At 45.0% G+C, this 16,307-nt stretch overlaps 2 protein-coding genes across 8 annotated transcripts in view; both read right to left on the bottom strand.

Moving 5' to 3' along the window:
* Positions 1 to 630: 630 nt before the first annotated feature.
* On the bottom strand, positions 631 to 5,595 carry DLX1 (distal-less homeobox 1). Of its 2 annotated transcripts, XM_039493668.1 has the most exons (5): positions 5,389 to 5,595; positions 4,274 to 4,377; positions 3,239 to 3,917; positions 2,598 to 2,797; positions 631 to 1,524 (listed from the first exon to the last, which is right to left on the bottom strand). In XM_039493668.1, the coding sequence occupies exons 3-5, from the start codon at positions 3,549 to 3,551 to the stop codon at positions 1,270 to 1,272; spliced, it is 768 nt and encodes a 255-aa protein (XP_039349602.1). In that variant the 5' UTR covers positions 3,552 to 3,917; positions 4,274 to 4,377; positions 5,389 to 5,595; the 3' UTR covers positions 631 to 1,269. The 2 variants fall into 2 exon arrangements, with proteins under 2 accessions (XP_039349602.1, XP_039349601.1); XM_039493667.1 differs by lacking the exon at positions 4,274 to 4,377.
* A 2,394-nt stretch (positions 5,596 to 7,989) lies between these two features.
* Positions 7,990 to 16,307, bottom strand: part of METAP1D (methionyl aminopeptidase type 1D, mitochondrial) — a 60,161-nt gene continuing 51,843 nt past the window's right edge. For 5 of the 6 annotated variants that reach the window (XM_039495499.1, XM_039495494.1, XM_039495498.1 and 2 more), the window contains exons 7-10: positions 12,007 to 12,104; positions 10,235 to 10,282; positions 9,275 to 9,353; positions 7,990 to 9,145 (exon numbers count right to left, since the gene is read on the bottom strand). In XM_039495499.1, coding sequence (XP_039351433.1) covers positions 9,067 to 9,145; positions 9,275 to 9,353; positions 10,235 to 10,282; positions 12,007 to 12,104 — 304 coding nt within the window. In that variant the 3' untranslated portion in view covers positions 7,990 to 9,066. Of the gene's footprint in view, positions 9,146 to 9,208; positions 9,354 to 10,234; positions 10,283 to 12,006; positions 12,105 to 16,307 lie in introns of all 6 variants that reach the window. The other variant, XM_039495496.1, reaches the window with a different exon arrangement.

Raw genomic sequence — 16,307 nt, forward strand, 5'->3', positions numbered from 1 at the left:
AACTTATGTACAAAGATTTGTGTTTTTCCCCAGATACAAAGCAATAAGTTAACATTCTCAATATAAAACTAAACTTTGACATATAGAACACTAAACACAACTGATCTCAGTTTATCACATCTTCCGAACTTCACAAGTCAAATGTCAAGATCTCAGGTCACAAAGCATCATGTTTTACAGCCACACAAAACGGAACGGAAAAAAAGGCTAAATTTGTGCAACATGTTTACAGAACAATAATAATAATAATAATTAAGAATAAAATATGTACAGCGATCAGATCCTGCACTTCAGTAGCGCATGTAGACTTCAGATTGGCATTCTGTGGTAAAGCCTCAAGATTTCGTTTAAAGCTGAATTGTGTCACGTTAGAGCCAATTGGCATCTCTTCTTCCCTCCCATCTCTTTCCAATTGCTGAGTATAGGGAACTATTTTCTTCCTTTCCGTCTCTTTACATTAGGTAAAGCGATCAACAGCTGCAGTGATTCCACTTCCATATTAAATAATGTGTATTTCTTTTCTTTGTTAAATAACACTAGAGATGTGAAAAAATGCAGACCACTCGGAACAAACCTCTCCACACCAGCAAAGTATAAAAGTTATTGTAAAAGTTAAAAATCACATCCTTCTTTTTGCTGTTTTTGTTTTATTTTGTTTAAAGTAAACTGTGCGTTGAAACAGTGCCCTTTGCAAACCAGCTAGTCCATGTGTTTCTAGCACTCTTACAGTGGTAATTTAAGTCAATAAATTAAATCCCCATCTCTCCCTTTAACAACAACAATCAAAATGTACACAGACGAGTCGTGAAGGGTACAGGAAAATGCAAAGAAAAATATCTGGCTATAGTACAGGTTGTTTTCGCATTGCTGTTAAAGAGGAGTGGGGGTAGTAAATAAATGACCTACATTTCATCAGCTAGACACAGACAGACAGACAGGACAGAGGAGAGCTTTTTTCCTCTACAAACATATTTTTCTGATTGTCCCACAAAGCTGAGGGTCGGATTTTCTCTCTGCTCCCAGGCTGTTCTCCGGATGATCTAATGGCTGCTCTGTCAGCTGTCAGCAGTTGGAAACCAGCCCCGCATCACATCTGTGCTTGTCTGCACCACGCTAGGGTGCAGTGTTAATGGCTCTACGGGCAAGAGACCCTTTTCTCGGTTGTTTGTTCTTTTTATTTCCCCCCTCTCTTTCTTTCCTCTGTTTATTGATTGGATTTATTTATTTGTCTGGACCGATAGTGCTTGAAATGGGGAAACTGGTTTGTAATCACATCAGCTGAGGTTGCTGCATAGCTTCTTGGTGGGCTGAAGGGTACCACGATGTGTAGCTGGGTATGTAAGTGCCCGGGGTCCCCGTAGAGGTCTTACCCGATGACGAGGTGGTGTTCCACACTGGGGGGCCTGGGGGCGAACTGGCCGAGAGCGCCCTGCCATTCGCCAGAGCGCCGCTTTCCAAAGCTGCCCCTCCCTGCTTCATTAGCTTCTTGAATTTAGATCGCTTGTTCTGGAACCAGATCTTCACCTGCAACACAATAAAGACGTTACTGAATGGGAAGAAGGGCAGAGGGAGACGGGCTTTGTGTAGAAGTCTGGAGACAATGTGCTCCGCACAGAGACTTGCCAGCGCCTCTATGGCAGAATAATGGAAAGTTCTTAGCTAGCCCTGACTCCTAATCTCAGACTGAGACAAATAAACCCCAATACCTGGCCAAAGGACTGAAATACACTCGCCTAGGACGGGCGGGATCAGGCTTTGAAATTTCCAATCAAACTGCCTTTCAGCAGGAAATCTGTTCACACTCTCACGGCATTTTGCTGTCAAAGCAAAGATTTAGGGATTAGCAGCGCCCATTTCCCCCTTTCCCCTCCCAGAAGATGGGTGCACGTGGGCAGCAACATACACCGGAGTTACAGTTTAAACACGGGCTTGGAACAGTAATACAATCAATACACAAATCGCCCCTTTTGGAAATGAACTCGAGTCTCCTGGTCTCGGGCTCCTCCGGGCGAGTGTTCATTGCAAGCAGGCTCATTTCCAGGGTTTCCTTTCCCCTGCCTTTGCTAGCGGGGAGGGTGAAACCGGATTTTGTTTTGTTCGATCTCTTCTCCCGGAGCGGGCAACTTTGCTTTATTGTTATTGCTCCAAACTAGCCTAGTGAGGTAACACTGAACCGACCCCACACGGCCAGGCGCCCACAGCTGGCAAAACCTATCCTCAGCTATGGGAAACTTCGTGTCTCGCGTTTCAAAAATGCCGCGAGGATCAATTTAGAAACGCCGTGGCGAAGCATTTGCAGCGAACACACACATAAAAGCAGGCCGGAGGCTGGCGGGGAAGAAGAGGAGGGCGATGCCGGTAGATCTGGGGTGTGGAAGGCTGAGCTATTAGCTCTATTGTTCCAGCAGTCCGGCCATGCCTGGCCCCAGAGCCCCCAGACAGAACCTGGGCACAGGCTTTCCACAAGCCGGACTAAGGCGGCTCACGGTCCAGGGCAGGCCCCTCGGTGCAAGGGAGACCTGGGGGGTGAGGAGAGGAAAAAGCAAAGCGATGAGACGGGCTGTGTGAAGGGGAGGACAGAGCAGCGGCTGCTGTACCTGTGTCTGGGTGAGTCCCAGCGAGGCTGCGAGCTCGGCTCTCTCGGGCAGAGCCAAGTACTGAGTTTGCTGGAATCTCCTGTTCAAAGCCTGCAACTGCAAACTGGAATAAATAGTCCGGGGCTTGCGGATTTTTTTCCCTTTCCCATTAAAGCGAACTTCCCCTCCTTCTACCACCGTGCTTTTCTCCGAGTCGGCCCCTACAACCACAAACGATGCACAATAAATAGGAGTAACAACAGAAGCAGCACCAACAATAACAATAATGAGAAGGAAGAAAAGAAAAGTGAAGACCAAGTCGAGCTAACAAAGGCTCCAGGCGATTATGGCAGTCCAGGCTCCTTCCCAGAGAAAGTTTGCTATTTTTACAGGCTGCAGTTTAGGTTTAATTACCCTTAATTGCATACATTGTTTATAGCGCTACGCAATAAATAATTACGAAGACTAATACGTGCACATCTGGGTTGATTTTTTTCCAGCCGGGCATTGTGTGCTCTGTGTACTGATCCTCGCTGAGCCTCAGCCTTTTCTGACTAATTATTTTTATTTTATTTTTATAGATATATTTTGATACAAGCAGCCTCCCTCCCTCCTTCCCCTCCCCCCACTCCTCCCCCCTCCCCAAAGCCAAGTGCACCTACCTGTCTCCTCTAACCGGGTCTGAGTCAGGCTGGAGCTGTTGGGGTAGGATTGCACTGAACTGATGTAGGGGTTAGACGAGTGGCTGCTGACCGAGTTGACATAGGGGTAGCCCAGCGGTCTGGAGAAGGATGAAGCTGTGCTGTACGAGCTGTCAGGCTGAGAGTGGCCAGCTGAGTGTAAACAGTGCATGGAATAGTGTCCGTGGGACATGGGAGAAGGAGACATTTGCTGGCTGGGTGGCCCAAACTCCATAAAGACAGCCTTCCCTGAGACAGGGCTATTAAGACTCTCTGGCATGGTAGTCATGGTCATTTCTTGTCGCTTGGTCTGTGTGTGTGTTCTCTCTTCAGCGTGCCTTTTGGGGGTCTGTTGTGTTTCTCAGGACAGGAAAGAACCCAATTTAAGCGGAACAGGGCTTTTCACTTTCCATTCATAAGAAAATGGAGTTTGTCTCTTTGAAAAGTCTAAGCATGATGCCGTGGATCTACACAAACTCGCCTAAAAGCTTTGACTCAGCCAAGCCTATGAATATTCATGAGCTGGCGGAGCTGATTGGTCCGCCGTCTTGCATAATCGCTTTGGATTGGTCAAAGGCGCTTGGGGCTCGCCCGGACCCTAGTGAGTGAGACGAGCCGGACTTGGTGAGCTGAGAGTCCCCCGTCCCCCGTGTGTGATCATCTGGAACAGACAACGCCGGAGAACACAATGAAGGCGGCGAGAGAGACTTACCAGCCAGGGGCGGGCGGCCCAAAGTTACTCCAGGCGATGAGCCTGCGAGCCAGGGGGCTTCACGTCCTCCCGGGAGACCCCAGTGCACCCCCCAGAGCCCACTCCCCAGCCCGGACACCCGGTGATTGCTGCGTCCAGAGCCTATTAGTAAACAAGCGCGGAAGCGCCTCGTCTGCTTTAGCTGGAGAGAAACAGCAAAGGAGGCAGCCAGGCAAGGAAGGACCACAGGAGACACAGCAACTCCCCACAGATCTCTCCCTCCTCCCCCTTCCCTGGCACGAGGCCCTGAGGGTTATCACACCAACCTCTGCTGCTCTGCTCCTCGGGCAGGCCAGTCCCGGGCCTTCCTGAAACACACGGGGTGACGGGATCTGGGAAGGGTGGCCCTGCATGTCTCCTCCCAACAAGCCTAGATCCAATGGATCTTGTTAAAGGCCTCTTGCCACCCAATGATTTCTACTTCAGCATAAAGGAGCTAGTACCTACAGACAATTGTGTGGTCTAGGCTGCAATTAGCATACTGTTGGTGTTAGTTTGTGTGTGTGTGTATATATATATGAATGTATACACACATATAGTCTCATATCCATAGGCACAGTGTTACACACATGCATGCCTGCATTCTGTGCCCACACACAAATATCACTAATACCCGCCACACTGATTTATACCATCTCATAAATTATTGCTCGGTTTTTGCTATCACCTGAGCTGGACCTTTTCAATTTTTTTCCTCCCTAAAGTATCTAATTGTGCATTGAAACCTGAGATGAAAACTTCCGTGTACGTGCGTGGTGACAAGGTGGGACTTTGGAGATCCTGCACAGAAAGCCTACGCTGAATCCCAAATTACTTTGTTAGATAATTAGAAAGTGTTGATAATTATTTCTTTCATAATTTAGTGGTGTGTGGCTGTAACAGGAAAATGATCTTGTGAAAGTTCACACGTGCAGATGTATTAGTTACTGATTCATTTGATTAAATGCTAGTCTCAAGTGCTCTGATCCACAGCTGAAGGCGGCCCCATTAGCATAACACTGATGTTTAATTTTCATACGCATAATTAGCCATATATTTAACACTAATAGCAACATGCAGCCTTTCAGCATTAAACAGCCTGGGATTTGATCTGGCCTGAGCTGAACTTTCTCGGTTACACCTAGATTGTCTAGGGTGCGCAGTTATCACAGAACCAAATCTATGTAATCAAGCACATTTTGGCAAAGGGAGCACACCAATAAAAATGAACATTCAAAACAAATCACATTGCTGATGTCGTTACAGATATTAGCGGAGGCTTCTCTTCCCTGAGCTCCTGCGGCTGCTCACGATATTTCTCGCTCGGGGTATCTGATGGGGGCACAAATATGGCAGAAAGCGTAGCTGGGACTCAGCTAACCCCCCAAATACAACCAGATACCTTTGCCGGCGTTTATTAGATGTGTAAACTCTTCAGGCAGTGGTGATGTTTGAAGCAACCAGCTAATGACCGTGCAAGCTGACACGTCTAAGCCTCTCTGCTCTTTTTTGCTTTAGTGGCTCTGTCGGTTTTAATTGCCCATTTCCTAGCGCCTGTTTTATATCCTTTTTGGTTGCGATGCGTAAAGTTCATTTTCATAAAGTAGCTGCGGATTGGTGCGGGAAGAAGGGGCAATGGTCTGTCCCCACATGGACTCCTTTGGCAATCAGCTCTCTCCCCCGTGCTCATCTTTTCAGCCCTGGCTATGTAAGTGATCATTCGAGGCGGGTTTGGGTTATTGGACAGAGAGGGGATGGTGACCGTTGTCAAAGATCTAGGAGAGGTGTGATTAATAAGCAATAATTAAGTAATGTCTGTAGTCAAAGTGGAGGGAACGGGCTAGCCAGACTGAGTAATTTATTGCAGACAGCTGCAGATATGTCAACTACTAAGCAACAAGAGTGTACAGTTGAGGATGTTCATTGCTAGATAAATGCCGGCCATGAGTGTATTCACATCTGGAACATAGGAGGGGTGCACGCCACTCTGTGTACATGGGCATCAGATTCTGATCTCGGTTACGCCGGCGGACGTTCGGAGTAATTCAATTGTCTTCACTATCTTTATTCCGGATCCACAGTGGTGTAAGGGATCTTCATCTGCCCCATTCTGTTAAACGTGCTCTACATAAATGAGCTCAGAATGTGTACATTGGGCTTTCATAGCTGCGTGTCCCACAAGAGAGAAAAGCGCAGGCTGAAAACGCTTAGCTTTTTCTCCTCTCTATTTACTGGGTTTGGTGTTTTGTGTGTGCGTGTGTCTAAACCCTCTCTTAGTCAAAAAGATTGTTATGATTCTCAACCAGTACTGTGCTCGGTTTTATCCCCTTTAAAAGTATGGGACACAAAAGCCCACTGTAATTGTACATAACACCTGTTCCTAGAGAGCCTGTCTATTTGCGTGGTTCTGAACACAGACTAGCGAGATGCTCTTCCATGCAGACTCACAAATATTTACTTGTTTGGAAAGTCACTGGGGAGTAGCGGGACAGCCCTAGCTAAAGTTGTGTGATGGTATCCAGATGCATTGTGAAGCCTATCCTCAAGCTGGAAAAAGTTTGGTGCTAGCAAATCAACGGGGAAAAAATAATTAAATCCTTCTAAGCCTCATTCCTAATGTCTGCCTGAACCATAGCCTGCGTGAAGTATTTAAAAAACGAGTTGGTTTCCCATACAGCCGAAACGTTTTTGCTTTAGTAGTCACCTTTATAATTAGGATTATAAATGTGTACCCTAAATACCACCACCTTGGTGTAATTGCTAAGCAAACAGCTTGTTACCACAGCAGTTGGTAAAATCCTGCAGTCCTAATAAATTTATACTTGGGAAAACCTCAGAGTAAACAGAGACTAAAACAAGATGCTGGACTAATTGCTATCAATCCGATTACACTTTGAGGGGAGAAATTACTCTTTGGTTCAGCATTTGATCACATCGAAATGGTCTCTCTACCTCCCTATATTGTATCGTTCGTGTAGATCACCCACAGAGCTATGCAGAACGCTGCTGCTCACCTTTATCACCAGACATTTCTGTAAATCGCTAATTGTGTTGTTGTCAAACTAAAGTCCATTGCCTGTCGCTGTTGAACAGCTCATCTATGAGGCTGAAATATTACCGTTCTCGATGAATAGTCCAGGCCAATACAAGTGACTGATTTCATATTTACAACCCAACTGCTGGTGAAGAATAAGAAACGAGATGACCAAACGGATCGAGTAATAATTGAAAGGACACATATAACGGGGAAGAGGTGGGGTATCTTATTGTCCCACCTTTCTACTTGAACATTTAAGGCCGATTCAACATCCCTGACGCACCCAGAACTCAGTGGGAATTTTTTTGGGGGTGTGTGTGTATTATTTTGATTTCGTTACTAAACTGTCGTTACTTTTTGTAGGGATTAAACCTTTCAACATGGTGAAATAGCAAAGCGTTTTTCTAAACACAAGCACTGGTAGCCCAACCTTCGTCTTCAGGAAACAAAATCTATTTCCCAAACACACTGTATTATGGATTTTACGTCTTCCTGGGATCAATGGTATTTAACTTCTAGGTATTAGTAAAGTTGTTTGATTCATCATTTAGTGTGCAGATTTTAACAGCCAGCTGTCTTCCAAATTAAACTAAAGAACGACTATGCAGTGCCTAAGATGTCACGTTGCATGCCTAAAAAAAACCCTTTACAAGGCTCCCGGAGTAAGAATTGTGCTTTGCCAAAAGCGCTGTAAGAAACGACCAGAGTTGACAGCTTTTTAAAAAACAAACAGCGGAATCAATGTAGTAGAATTCGGTTAACTTGACACCCCCCCCCCATCAGTCAATACACCCGGGCGGCTAAGAGGCTAACGGAAGCAGTTCGCAAAGGGAAGGCAAGTGCTGCTGCGGCTGAAGAGTAAGTCAGTAACAAAAACTGACTCGAGTTGCCGTTGGGCTTGTAGCAGTTTTGAATGTCACTTTTCTGGCTCTGACATTGCAGTGCCAGGGCTGGGGATCTGCAAGCGCAGCAGCAGCACCCGGTGTATTTAAACACCAAATTCAAAACACTTTACACATTCGGGCAGGGGGATTAGCAGCCACCTAATGGCAGATCAAAACCTTAATCTTCAGGACAGGTCCGGCCTGAGATTTTAGCAATTCATCTTGAAGTTGTGCAGCTGGATTAATTATTAGCTATTATCAATATTCATGGGATCAGAACAGTTGCAGTTCTTATTAAACGTCCAAACTTCCCCAGATAAGCAACCAGCTGAGGGGAAGCTGGGGTCATGTAACTAGGAGTCTAACCCACTTCTTCATTTTTGCTAAACGTTCAAAAATGCGGAATGAGTTTCTCATAACTGCAGCTGAGATCTTTAGAAAAAGGAATGTTCAATACAGCAGGGGCGAGCTGGTTAATCCTACAGTCCGGACAAGGGAAAGACGCGTTTTAGCTCACCCGTAATCACTTTTTCTTGTGTGGGAGGGAAAAAAAAAACCCCGAGCCAAGAGAGCAGAGGGCCGCTGGTGCGCAGGCCCGCAGGAGGAATATGATCTCTGGGTTTGAGAGCACAAACGCCACATTTCGGAAATTAAGCATTTTAATGTATTTATTTAGTTTTCCTACTAGCGTAGATCACAAGCTTGGGAAAAAGAGCAGCGTGCTAATCACAACGAAGGGAAATTGTTCCATAGCTCTCCACAGTTCAGATATACTAGGAAACTACCATTTCCCTCTGTCTTCTCAATTGCATTTACTAAGTATCATCCGATACGTGTTTGTCCAGTGTAAGCATCTGGAAGCAGGAGTAATAGCTTTGTGTATCTGCCCCCAGCCCTTCACAATTAAGAACCCAAACTCTTGCTTTTAGAGTGTGCACGGTAGCTTCAAGATTTACACAAATCAACTGGTTTTTATTAAATACTTATCAGGTAATAATCCGCAGTATGTCCCCCTCACATTATGCCCTACAAGCTGTCCATTCCATTTCCTCTAAGGAGCCACAGCACCTATTCCTCATAAAAGTTCCAGAAACCTCCTCTGCGCTGGTAAAGCTGATAGACATTCCAGGAGCACAGGACAGCCAGTCTTGATCCATCCTTAAGGTTCTTCCAGTACTTTTGTAAGGATTTCTGCTCCTCCTGAGGTAATGACAATGGTATGCTCAAACTGGGCTGATCTGAAATACACATTTAGCAATTATTAGGGGGCAAAGGTGGCTAGCAGAGCCTATGAAACTCACCCATTCCGTCCGGCTGTCAGTGATCAATTCCACAGTTTAAAATATATAAGAAGTAAATTCAGGCACCTTTTATTGTCTACAGAAACTGCAGTCCATTTATCCTCTAGGGTCTTAAATTCAGGCGATCCTTCCATTATTATTGGCTCTGTAATAGGGGGAAAAAACGTTTTCTAAACTGGCCACAACACATCGTTATCCTGTTTCTGAAAAGAAAGGGTCCCCAAAGGTAGAGGTTTTAAATTGTATTGCTACGCTAACATAAGAACTAACGAGGAGGAAGAGGAAACTCTGAGGTATGACGTTACTCATTTATTTTTTCGTGAAAGACTAAAGAAGGGCATTTTAATCAAGCTTTAATTAAGACCCCGTGGATAATAACCAAAGCACCAACCACTCTTAAAAACAGCAGATAGTTTTAAAATATTTGAATTTTTAAAAACAGGCTTAAAATGTTCATTAAATCAGCAAAACAACAATTTTCTGATTTCCCTCTAATTGCTGCGCCATTTAGGCACACAGTGAGAAGAGGGCTTTTTTCCCCCCTTAAGCTTTCTATGATTGGTATTTAGCACATTCAACCTTCCAGGGAAAGGATTCTGACTGGTTAGCTAGGATGTAATACATCAAAAACCACACAACAGCTCCTGTCATGAAGCAAATGACATAATAGTCACCAGATAGCTTGGTGTTAAAAACATTGCTTTGGTAACAGAATTAGGTTGTACTACTTCTGCAAAGGCAGTCCAAATGTGCTGGATAAGTCTCTACACTACAAAAATATGGATCAAATCTGTTATTAAATAAGATTTTGTGGAGGATTTTCCTCTCCCAGATCTTATCACTTGGCAACTATTTCCACGAATTATTTCACAAACGAAAATGTAAAGGCTATTTTCAATCTGCTTCCCATGGGGTTAGCCTAACCGAAATCCCAAAATCTGAAGAGCAGATAGTCAAAGAAAGAAAAGGTAGGGATGTGGTTTTGAAAAAGAAAGCAAAAGAAAAAAAATCACAACAGTTACTAACCTATTGTAAACGCCATTCCCTCTTCCATTAACAAATCACTGTCATTGTCTACAAAAGAAAACAAAAATGCTTTTATGGTGGGTGGGTTTTTTGTTTGTTTTTTAAGTAAATGTAACCAACACTTGCTTTTAAAAATCCCTTTTTTGTCCCGCAGCTACCATGTAAGGTAATTCCCTTTAAACAGCCAAGGAAAATGTTTAAAGTAATCTTCCCAAACTCAAAGCAAAGCAAACCACGTATAAGACCTGCAAGATCACTCTGTTAAGCATAGATGAAACTATTCTGAGTTCCGGCTCACTTCTAAGGAAATTACAGAATTTTAAAATTTAATCAGTTCACTAATTTTTGTTTGTTTTGCAATAAACTTTTCAGTTTCTATCAGTTTATGACTATCCGTGAAGAAAACTAATGAAATAGGGACTGTATTCTTATTGATCGCTAGTCTTTCCGGCTTTAAACAAGTTATCTGTTGTTCCTGAAGAACAAAACTGACGATAACAAGGGGAAAGCCTGCAGGTAAAGTTGCATTTTGTCAAACAGAAAAGTTTAGCCGATTCTTATTCTTGTAGTGGAGGCTTTTTGTTGCAAAACAAAATCCAGACATTAATATTTCTGGCATAGGATATGTCGTCATCTAGGGATGGTGTTTCAAATGTCTGCTTCAGGGGAGAGCACGGCCCAGGCCCTGCTTTCCAGTCTGCCATCTATTGTGATCTTAGATATTATTTAGACCTCTTCTAAACATGCAGCAAGTAACACGTTATGAGTGTCCTCCTAAGAGAGCCTCCGCTGCAAGGGGTGATATCGCCAAGTAGGGTGACCAGCCAGCAAATGTGACCAATCAGGACGGGGGGGGGAGTAATAGGACCCCAAAATCCGGACTGTCCCTATAAAACCGGGACATCTGGTCACCCTATCGCCAAGGAACGCCTGGCAGACGGGGAAGTGGTTCACTCCTAGTCAGAGATACTGAGCTGCCGCTGGGATTTTCTGGGAGGCTTCAAATGGCCTTCGAAATAGTTTGCAAACTACATTTGAAGGCCTTGCAGAGCCTTGCGTGTCTGCAGCCTGGCCCGGCTCAGCGTCCCGAAGGAGGCGCTAGGGCCGCCGGGCACGCTGCGAGGCTGGCCCAGGGGCTGGCAGCGGGAGGAAGGTGCGAGGGACCGGCCGAGGCTGAGCAGGCAGCGCTGATCACTAACTCGCCCCCAGCCCATAAGAAGCGCAGAGTCTGGGCCCGATTCTGCTCGTGGCGAACTCAAGGGCAGAACCATTGTCCATTGATTCCAAAGGGCGCAGGGACCTGCCCGCCAGCGAGGCGGCCAGGCCAGGGGGCGCGCCCAGCAGCGCGGCCGGGGGTCCCAAGGGGGAGGTGGCGCCCGGCTGGGCCCCCGCGCAGCCTAGAACTCACCCAAGAGGCGCACGCTGCCGCCGCGGCTGTCAGCACTGGGGGATGCAATGAAGCTGAACAGCAGCAGTCAGCGGTCTGCAAAGGGGGAAGAGAAACCAGCCGGACCCTGCTGGGATATTGATGCAGCGAGGTTTTGTTTTTATTAATTTAAACTTTTCTCCCAAACAAGTAATCCCAGTGCCTGGGACTCCGGCAGCCAGCTCGTCAAGTAATTAATAAGGAGGGTGGCTGTATTCACAGGGAAGAGGAGCTACTGCTGGCTCAGGACTGGGAGATTGCAATGACCCCTGGGCAGGGGGCTCGGTTTTCGCAGCTGGGTTGCGTTTAAAATACGTCAGTAAGATTTCACAATGGACTTTCTTACCGTGATGCCAAACTTCAGGGTGTCCATGGAAGTAAGATCCTATTCCATGCCCAACAAAGTAGGGGCAGACTCGGAAATCATTCTGATGTGCTATGCGGCTTTAAGGGACACCAAACATAAAATACTAAGATAAAAACCGAGAGAGACAAAGCCCATTTCCAACAGACATCAGACCCTCGCAAAGCCCGCGTTTCAGAATATGTAACCCTCACTAACGCATTAGCCCCAAGCTGTAGCAGTTACACTAGGTACTTTCACAATAAATCTTTATAACGCACTGTGGCTGGTGATAATCTCTTTGGAGTGTAACACAATGACACATTCACACCGTTAGTAGAGGCTCCTCCGGCATTTTTTGGGGGGGGGGAGGAGTCCAGGTGCACTTAAGCCCCGCCCACAATTTCTAACGCCGCCCACAATCGAAAAGTAGCCAGGCGTCTCTGGAATTATCAGCGGTAGAACAGGGAACCATGTAGCCAGTGCAATTGTCATCTTTAGGCTCCAGCTTTCCCACCATCACTGTGGACTCTGAGCACTTGGTCAGTTTATATTCCAGCGGGTTGTCTTGCTAGAATCCTATTTGTTGTAAATAAAACTTAAATAATACAGAAATTGAGGCAGGGCTACCAACTAAATGAGACTCCATATACCACCAAGCAGCAGTCTGAACCCTGCAGATGAGCTGGGAAATGCACACTGAGGCATTTGTTTGGATTCTACACACAGAGATTTACACACATTTTTGCAAACACAGATTTTTGCAGAGATTAAAGAAAAAAGAGGTGGTCATATTTGGGGACGACCAGTCGGTGGCCCTTTAAAAAAGTTACAAGTCTAGCAAATCCATGTAATGCTAATTATACTTAGTCCACCTATTTCTAACATGTCCATAATCACAATATCTGAGCACCAGAATATCAGTCAGAGCTGAAACAGGGCCAGATCACTCAGCTACTCTCTATGCCTCTTTGTAATGTAGGCTTGTTCCCGGTGGTTGCCTTTCAGAAAAGACAGTGCAAGGATATTCTGCAGTCACCGTTATCTGTTTAGGGAAGGCCTGTGCAAAGTTTTACATTGCATCCAAAAGATGAGGAATTTGGGATGAACCCTGCTCTCTGGAGGCATACGGCTCTATAGCTAAGGGTCCTTCCTCAAGAATGCTCTACCCCAGTCCCCAAATGTTTCAGCCTAGGCCTATGATTTCCCTCTGCTCAGCTATTTGCAGAGACAGAGGGTCTTCTCAGGTAGCTGTGCTTTCAAAGCTTTAAAGATTAGAATCAGAACCTCAAGCAGAGCCTTTACAAGCACCAGCCTGAGTTATTAGGAAAGTCAAATTACTATATGTATCAACATTATCTTAGACCTGCAAATAAGTCTTTATCTTATTAATTTGAGATCAGCCACGATGGAAGCTGTGCTCATCCATATCACTTCCATCCAATTTCTAAAACCAAACAGGAGTACTGTAAAGAACAAAGGACTAGTTTTACACTTAAAAAAATGCCACCTAAAATACTGAAAAGCTGAATTTGTTGGTTTCAAATCCAGTGGACCTGGTTGTTTCTGTCAATATGAAAGATAAGTACTTAAACACACTGCTAAATGCTTTCCTATAGAAGCTGGGATATTCACACCTTTATGCGTCACAGGCCAAGATTTACCAATGCTACAACTGAAGTAAGTGGTGTAATGCTGCTGTAAAACAAGCATAACAGGGTGAAGAATCAGGTCAATGGTGGTTAATAATGTTACAAAGCTCAGATCTAAAATGGTTGCTTGAAGAGCTATATATTAGCTAGTATCTATATATAGGTTCCATATGTTAGCTAGTATCTGCCTTCCAAGCTAACAAGCATGTTTGATCGTACTTCATTTGATTTTGAAGGGAAACAAGGTAAGATATCCCCAACTTCTTTAAGGCTCTCCTAATTATTGGCAGAAATGGCTAGTAATGGGACAAGATCTCGGGCTCCATTCTGCTGGGATTTTTATCTCATGAAGTACACAATTTAAATAACATTAAAAAAAGAATGTAAGTTAGAGATGGAAAAGCCCTATAGGATCCATCTTGGATATGACGACGTAAAGGCCAAGGAGGAAGTAATGGATGTGGAGAGGAATTAGAAAATTACAGTTTATTCGCTAACATATAAAGACCAAAATGTGAACTGGTGTGAGTTGTAGAAAACCAGAATTAGTGCAACACAAGCAACACTTCATGTAAGGATGAAATATTCTTAAACAATTGCCCTAGGGGAGGGGAGGAGTGGAAGACCATTCATGCAACATTTGGCAAGCTTTTGTTCCACCTCTATTTTTCTTAAAGTATGTTGGCCAGTGCAAGAGCAATCCCATTCACTATTCAGTTTTGCCTGTGTCCCTCTTATACCATCCAAAGAGGCTGATAGACCTCAGGGCCAGTTTTTTCAGGCGTACAACTTTGCTGTAGGATTTCTTTTCAAAACTCTTCTACCATAGCAATACATAGTCGTCTTCTATCTAGGAGCTACGTCCTCTAAGTATCTTTGCATGGAAAGCTCCAGTGTGCACCATCCAACTAGACACTGAGCATAGTGTTCAACACTAAGAATTTAGAAGTAACAGCAGTTGCTCTTAGGAGCACCATGGCCATCATCATGAGAAGACAAGGTTGAGAGAGTTTTCCTTCCTCATACAATGAAAGTAGTTCTTGTGCACTGTATTAATTCTGCCTCTTCCTTGCTCAAGAGCATGAAAACAACTCTATTAGCATCACTACTTATGCTATTACAGTCTGATCAAAATAGGGATCTTTGTGCTCATATGTATTTGACATCTGCACTGAAGTACTCAGCTGACCTTTCCTCTTCACCCATAAACAGTGAAGAGTATGGATGTTCTTTACATAAAATGTAATGTATCGTATGAACCTGCATTGCTGTTCAGAACATCTGTGGAGAAAAAAGCTGTAGGTATAAAACTCAGCCACTTTCAACCTGTTTCTAATATTTGCACGTACATATAGTAGCACCTCACATCCGAGAATTTTAAAAGACTACAAGTATTAACACCTGTGAGGGGAGATCTTCAGGGTCCTGTGCATTCCTCAGTTCCACATTCATGAAGTTAAGGTCTTGCTAACAAATTGTGCTCCAAAATCCCTGCATTCATTTTTTTTTAAATTGCTTTTAGTCCTGATAGTGCAGAGAGAACCTTGTAATTATGAACTGACTGTAAACTGATCCAGTGATGTCTTCCTGAGTCAGCAGAGAGTTTGAAACATCACTCAGAGAGGTTCCCTTCTCAGTCAGCGCCCTGTGGGCTCTGTGATGCTGGGGCTGTGGACTTTGGGATTCTTCCCCAAGATACCATGGAACTCAGCATTTTTGGCATGGAATTCACCATTTGCTGCAGCCTGGGGCTCAATGTTTTAATTTTCTGGCTCCCTGCCCTACCTGGATTTGCCTGCACTAGCCTCACTCTCTCTCCAGAAGAGGTTGTTCATCAGACAACAGTGCATGCATCTGCCACCGTTCCATGGCACTGGGCAACAGATCAAGGAGCCAGAGGTGAACTCCAGTTTGAAGTCCGACAGTGGAGGTAGCTGAACATATAACTGGTGAGCCAGGCTGCCCGAAGTATATCCCTGGTGCTGAGGCCCTGGTTGGCAAGGAGATGAGCTGTACAATTCTCCCTTCCCTTGGGGCACTCATGGGGAAAAGGTCTTGAGTCTGGCTACCAGGATAACATGGCGGAATGAGGGCTTGGGAGCAGAGCCAGGTTGCCTGGAGAGCACAGAGAAAAAACCCATTCTTCAAAATAATCCCTGTTGAAAACAACCATTGACAAGTTTTACCTCAATGAGTATTTTCAGCTATGAGCCATAGCTGTGTTAGGGAGTGGGAAGGACAGGAGTGACAACACAGTAATTTAACGTTGCAGCAGACTTTAGTCTGGTGGTTGCCATGGAATGTTAGCCCAGTGTGCTGCAGAGTGCACAGGGCCCTGGGTATTATACCTGTTTTACAGATGGCAAAGAGAGGTTAAATATCTAAAGCAAGGTCACGCAGCCAATCAGTAGCAGAACTGTAAGCAGAACTCAGGACTGCTCACTATGGGCCAGATCCTCCCACCAAGATGCCAGGATGGCAACCGTCTGCACTCAGATATCACCCTTCCTATGAGTGGTGGGGGAAAGAGGGACATCAGCCACCACCAGAGCATCTTCTTCCCACAGTTGCCCAAATTATGGACTGCCCTCTGTGAACAAAGGAATCCATACAGAAAGATGGGACAATAGGCAGATACACATCATCCCTCCA

Source organism: Mauremys reevesii, linkage group 11 (genome assembly GCF_016161935.1).
Source record: "Mauremys reevesii isolate NIE-2019 linkage group 11, ASM1616193v1, whole genome shotgun sequence".
Classification (NCBI taxonomy): domain Eukaryota; kingdom Metazoa; phylum Chordata; order Testudines; family Geoemydidae; genus Mauremys; species Mauremys reevesii.

Excerpts from the sequence above, each read along its gene's own strand:
- DLX1 (XM_039493667.1), bottom strand. The coding sequence starts at position 3,551 with ATGACCATGACTACCATGCCAGAGAGTCTTAATAGCCCTGTCTCAGGG. Across the intron at positions 2,798-3,238 it reads GACCCGGTTAGAGGAGACAG|GGGCCGACTCGGAGAAAAGC; the intron begins GTAGGTGCACTT and ends TTGTGGTTGTAG. Across the intron at positions 1,525-2,597 it reads TGGGACTCACCCAGACACAG|GTGAAGATCTGGTTCCAGAA; the intron begins GTACAGCAGCCG and ends ATTGTGTTGCAG.